The 6,509-nt window shown below is 47.6% G+C and overlaps 1 protein-coding gene across 1 annotated transcript in view; it reads left to right on the top strand.

Moving 5' to 3' along the window:
* Positions 1–537: 537 nt before the first annotated feature.
* Positions 538–6,509, top strand: part of DNAH2 (dynein axonemal heavy chain 2) — a 140,185-nt gene continuing 134,213 nt past the window's right edge. Inside the window, exon 1 of the mRNA XM_049766225.1 lies at positions 538–706. Coding sequence (XP_049622182.1) covers positions 538–706 — 169 coding nt within the window. The remainder of the gene's footprint in view (positions 707–6,509) is intronic.

Genomic DNA, 6,509 nt, shown 5'->3' with positions numbered 1-6,509 from the left:
GCGGTGGAGAAGTGGAGAGAGAGTAACACCTCCTCTCTGGAGAGCTTTCCTCATTACCTTCTGTTCTCTCTGGGGCTTACAAAACCCTCTTAATGGACTGTCCCTGGGCCATCGTCATTACCTTCCATTTATTCTTAATGCCTTGAAGAACTGGTTTTGTTTTTTTAGCCCAATGCCCTGGAGGAAATGGATATCCCGAGTAACTGAGATCTGCCGTTGTCGGGGAGCCTGGAGAGATAGCACAGCAGGTGTTTGCCTTGCAAGCAGCCAAGCCAGGACCAAAGGTGGTTGGTTCGAATCCGGGTTACCCATATGGTCCCCCGTGCCTGCCAGGAGCTATTTCTGAGCAGACAGCCAGGAGTAACCCCTGAGCGTGGCTGGGTGTGACCCAAAAACAAAAAAACAGATCTGCGGGTTGTCCAGGGAATGAGAGACAGATACCCTCAGACAAGGTTATGGAATTGGGGGTCTCAGTGAAGATCGAGGGGCTGGGATGGGATGGGAGTTACAATTGTGTCTGCAGGGTTCGCGAACACGATGTCCGCCAAAGCCGAGAAGAAGCGGCGAGTGAGTGGCCGGTCAGTTCGCAGTGGCCGCAAGACAGAGCAAGCCGTGGACTCCTCTTTGTCAGCTCGAACGGAGGAGAACATCCGGCCTGCTGAATCGCAGTCTCAGACACGGCCTGAGTCTCTCAGAGAGGAGCCAGGTGGGTATAAAAATATATATACCCACATACATACATGTATATATATATGTGTATATGGGTAATATATATGTATATATATGTATATATACTGGGGCAGACTCAGACACGGCCTGAGTCTCTCAGAGAGGAGCCAGGTGGGTATAAAAATATTTATACCCACATACATACATGTATATACATATGTATATATGGTATATGGGTAATATATATGTATATATATGTATATATACTGGGGCAGGGCTTGGAGACCATGTATTTTTGGGTTTTTTGCTTTTGGCCCACACATGGGGCTCTGTGTTCAGAGAGGGCTGGCAGGATTTGGGGAATAATAAATGGTGCGATGGGATTGAAGTCTGGTCAGCTGAGAGCTAGGCAAGTGCCTTACTTGCTTACTGTCTCTCCGGCTCCTGTTCTTTTGGGCCTTAGCCAGCTGTGCTCAGGGCTTACTCCTGATTCAGGTAAGGGAATTCTTGTAGTGGTGGTTGGGGATTTTGTTTTTGTTTTTGTTTTTTGGGCCACACTCGGTGACACCCGGGTTACCCCTGGCTATGTACTCAGAAATCGCCCCTGGCTTGGGGGACACTATGGGACACTGGGGGATCAAAACCTGGTTCGTCCTAGGTCAGCACGTGCAAGGCAAATGCCCTACTGCTGGCACCACCGCTCCAGCCCCAGTGGTTGGGGATCATGTGCCGCTGTGCTGAGTGTAGTATACCTATCTGAGACCCTGGATCTAGGTGTAGCTACCTGAGACCCACCCATTTCTGGGAGGGGTCTTGGGAACTGAATATTAGGTGTAACCTTACCTGCAAGACCCCGCCCATTCCTGGGAGGGGTCTTGGAAAAGGTAGATAAACCTTGGAGCTAGGGAATTCGGGCCCTTTCGGCCCTGCTGTGCGCTCTGGCTTTTGGGTCTCTGCGTTCTGGTCTTTGACCAGCATGGAGGTCAAAGGGAAGATGGCTGAAAGGGTTAAGACGCAGGGCTAGCAAAGTATGGCTGTGCTTGAAAGGTTATGAGATAGGCCACACACATGTGGTGAATAGAACATAAATAAAGTTGATGCTTCCTGATGCCTGCCTGTGAGTGAGTGATTTCGCCTTTCACCTGGGCCTGGGACCCACCGGCTGGATGGGGTTGCGGAGCCACATGGCCTGGGATGGCAGAGAGAAATCCATCGCCATCCACCGCCATCCAGCCCCATCGTTAATTATTTAATTCAACACTGAGGAGCAAACTGGGCTTGCCATACTAGGCAAGTGCCTATTCTTTGCACCAAGCATAATGTTTTTTTTTTTTTTTCATGGTGTCAGGGATCAAACCCGAGATCTTCACATGAAGATGCATTTAAGGAGGATCTCAGGGTTCATGTTCAGTCTTCCTTCTGCTAGGAAGCAGAAGCTTTCAGCAGAATCTCATGCCTGCTTGCTGCCAGATCTCTCTTTGTGTGTTTTCCTCTAGGCAAGTCCTAGGCTTTTTCTTTCTGTGTTAAAGATTTTCCCCCAAACACCTAGAGTTCACTAATCAGCCCTCTTTCTGTGAGTCTCCCTCTCCCTGTTTCAAGTGTTCTGGTCGCTCGCTCCTGTTCCATGGAAGAGGGTTTGATCTCTTTCTTTTTCCCATTTTCACCCTGGGTGGCAAAACAAATACTGTTTTTCTCCCATTATGCCCATCACCATGGAGACTCAGCCTGCATTGCCACTCCGAAGCCTAAGCCCTGCTGATGCTTTCTCCCATCTGTTTCAGGCTCTGTATTTCTGTTTCTTTGCATTTTTTTTTTAAGTACGGCGATTAAACCCAAGGCCTTATACTTGGGAAGCGTGTGCCTCATTATAGCAGGGCCTGAGAGGTTCAGGTTTAGGGAACTCGGAAAAGAAATCTGTCGCCTAGATTTGAGGGGGGTTTCATAGTTTGATTTGATGTGTGGTCATCTAAATTGAGGGGGTTCAGAGTTACTTGATCTTTTGGTTTGATTTGTTCTGCTAAGGATTAAATCCAGGGCTTTACATGCAAGACCACCGAGTTGCAGCTCCAGCCCGCATTCAGAGTTTAAAGAAACCACTGGTGGCTTTGTTCGGAGATGTCTTCCTTGTTAGTTAATTAGGGTTTTTTTTTTTTGTTTGTTTTTTGGGCCACACCTGGAGGCGCTTAGGAGTTACTCCTGACTGTGCTCAGAAATAACTTCTGATGGCGCTGGAGAGATAGCGGTAGGATGTTTGTCTTGCACACAGCCAACCCTGATAGACTTTGGTTCAATGTCCAACATCCCATGTGGTCCCCTGAGCCTGCCAGAAACGACTTCTGAGCTCAGAGCCAGTGATCTATATATCACTCTTGTTGGTTGCTCAGGGGACCTACCATATAGAATGCCGGGGATCGAACCCGGGTCTGTCCCAGGTCAGTAGTGGGCAAGGCAAATGCTCTACCACTGTGCTATAGCTCCAGCCCCAGGTTGGAAGGATTTTGAGAACTGTTGTTGATACTGGGCATGAAGAATGCTGGCCAGCGTGGATATTGCCATGAGCTGTTTCTATCGATGTCTTTTTTTTTTTTTTTTTTTTTTTAGTTTTTGGGCCACACCCAGCCACGCTCAGGGGTTACTCCTGGCTGTCTTGCTAAGAAATAGCTCCTGGCAGGCAGGGGGACCATATGGGACACTGGGATTTGAACCAACCACCTTTGGTCCTGGATCGGCTGCTTGCAAGGCAAATGCCGCTGTGCTATCTCTCCAGGCCCTCTATTGATGTCTTTTATTTGTTTTATTTAGGTTTTTGGGTCACACCTGCGATGCTCAGTGGTTACTCCTGACAGTGCTTGCTATTTAAAGATGGCTCAAAACAACATCCAATTTTTTGGTTTTATTTTGTTTTTGGGACACATGCAGCAATACTCAGGGGCTAAGTTCTGCTCTCCCCTCAGGAATTACTCCTGGTATTGCTTAGGGATATGGAGTCTAGGTTAGAAATGAGATTGGCCTTGGGTGCAAAGCAAACACCCTACCTGCTCTACTATTGCTATTGCCCCAATTGTACCCACTTTTGGTTTTGATTTGTTTTTTGGGACACATCTAGTGATGCTCAGGGGCTACTCTTGGCAGTGCTCGGGACCATGTTGTAAACCATGGACTATGTGTTGAACTTGGGCTTTTATGTGTAGAGCATGCATTCAGTCCATTCAGTCATCTCTCCAGCCCTAGAATTCACTTAGTTATTTAGAACTAAAATAGTTATATTTAGAGAATTATGAAGAGGGAGGGAGGGAAGGGGGAGGGAGAGAGAGAGAGGAGAGAGAGAGGAGAAAGAGAGAGGAGAGAGAGGAGAGAGAGGAATGGAGGAAGGGAGGGAGAGGGAGAGGCAGGCAATGTGCAGTACAATGGCTAGAAATGACGCAGTGGGTGTTTGTCTTGTATGCGGCTGATCCAGGATGGACCTGGGTTCCATCCCCGGTATCCTATTTGGTTCCCTGAATCAAGAGTGATTTCTGAGTGCATAGCCAGGGGTAACCCTTGAGCATCACTGGGTGTGGCCCTCCCCCCCAAAATAAGTACAAAGAAATGGTTAGAGTGTACAAGATAAACCCCTTAAGTCCTAGAATTCATACTTAATACTAAAAGCATGTGTTGGAGAGGACCCATGGCATATAGGGCTCTATCTATACTTGAGTATTCAGGCATTAGAAACGGGTCCTGCCCTTTTTTTTCTTACTGCATTTTCATGAAAGTGGTTTCAAGTGCACTGGCTTCTAGAAGCTGGGCACCGACCTAGGGGAAAGGAGGAGTTCGGGCAGTAAGTTTCCCTTTGGAGAATCCTTTGGAGTGGGAAGGGAGGGAACTTCTAGCAGAGTCCTGACCACCAGGCATCAGGCTTCATGGACTCTGCTGGCTCTAAGCTTTCATTGCTCCACTCAGCCTCTGAAAGGGCCAGATTCTTTTTATTGTGTGATAAGGAGTTTCTGGGCTGAAAGGGAACCTGGGGAGAGGTTCAGATTAGGCGCTGAGCTTCAGGGCAGCTCTGAAAGGAGCATCAGTCCCTCACCTTCGGAATTGGAGAAGGTCTCACTTCCCGGAGACAGTGAGCCAGGGGGTTACTTGATACGATCTGACTATGTCCCCCTGACTGTGTCCCAACTGGACCATGAACCTGTGAGGAGTGATCCCTCGCTCAGAGCCAGGAGGAAGCACTGAGTGTGACCCCAGAAGAGAAAAACAAAACAAAAGAAAGCATCCACAGTGACTGGGGGTGTCACTCAAGTTGCGGAGCAAATGCCTTGCATGGGTGAGGCCCTGGGTTCAATCCCTTGCACACCAGTATTACAGCAATTGAAAAACCAAAGTAAGGGGTTGGAGAGGTGATCTGCTCTATATGCTGGAGCACCAGGTTCAAACCCCAGGGTCTCATGGGCTTTGGAGAGTACCACGTGGGGAATTCTTCTGAGCAGAGCCAGGAATAGGCCCTGAAAATTACTGAATATGGTCTCCAAAATAAGAAAAAAAACTGGAGTCGAGTCATGGTACAGCGGATAGGGCATTAATTTTGCAAGTAGATGACCAGGGTTTAATCCCTGGTACCCTGTATTATTCTCTACAATCACCAGGCTTGATCCCTGGGTGCAGAGCTAGGAGTAAGCCCTGAGCACTACCCCTCAGTGTGTCAAAAGCTAAAACCAAAACCAAAAATCAAAGTAAAAGAAAAAACAAAGGGGCCTGGAGAGATAGCACAGTGGCATTTGCGTTGCAAGCAGCCGATCCAGGACCAAAGGTGGTTGGTTCGAATCCCGGTGTCCCATATGGTCCCCCGTGCCTGCCAGGAGCTATTTCTGAGCAGACAGCCGGGAGTAACCCCTGAGCACCGCTGGGTGTGACCCAAAAACAAAAAAGAAAAAAGAAAAACAACAACAAAGATCCCTTGCCCCCTTCTACTGTGTGAGGTACAAAATATTGAGGGGTCTTCTACCAGAGGGCTTTTTTTTTTTTTTTTGGTTTTTGGGTGACACCCAGCAGCGCTCAGGGGTTCCTCCTGGCTCTATGCTCAGAAATTGCTCCTAGCAGGCTCGGGGGACCATGTGGGATGCCGGGATTCGAACCAAAGTTCTTCTGCACGCAAGGCAAACGCCTTACCTCCATGCTATTTCTTCAGCCCTGCCCAGAGGGCTTTCTCCTGGCTGTGCTGGCACCTGATCTTAGAATTCCACAGTCCAGAACAATGGGAAATACATACAATGCTTTTGTTTCTCAGTGAGGTAGACTATGTTATTTTATTAGAACATCTGAGTGAGACTATGACCTGGCCTAAAACACTTATTGGTAAAAGTTTGTGGGCTGGAAGAAAACACCTTTGAGGTCTGCAAGGATAGCCTTTGCTCCTAAGTGCCTCTCAGTTTCTCTTAAGTAAAGGTGGAGCACAAGCTCATAATCCCAATACGTGCTATTTTAAAATTTTTTTTTTTGTTTTTGTTTTTGTTTTTTTTTGGGTCACACCCGGCATCACTCAGGGGTTACTCCTGGTTCTGTACTCAGAAATCGCTCCTGGCAGGCTCGGGGGACCATATGGGACGCTGGGATTCGAACCGATGACCTTCTGCATGAAAGGCAAACACCTTACCCTCCATGCTATCTCTCCAGCCCCTATTTTAAAATTTTTGAGAACTCAGTTTTGCCCCAACGAAGTTTGGCATCCAAATTTATTTGGTGGCAAAACCTAAGTTAACCTGACATGAAGGAATTTATAGTCAATTTAAGCCACTCAGTATGAATATTCATGTTTTATTGCAGAAATACTACTAATATGAAAAGTTTGTCAGATGCTG

The sequence above is a fragment of the Suncus etruscus genome, chromosome 20 (assembly GCF_024139225.1).
Source record: "Suncus etruscus isolate mSunEtr1 chromosome 20, mSunEtr1.pri.cur, whole genome shotgun sequence".
Classification (NCBI taxonomy): Eukaryota; Metazoa; Chordata; class Mammalia; order Eulipotyphla; family Soricidae; genus Suncus; species Suncus etruscus.
This window is presented reverse-complemented; position numbering and strand designations above follow the sequence as displayed.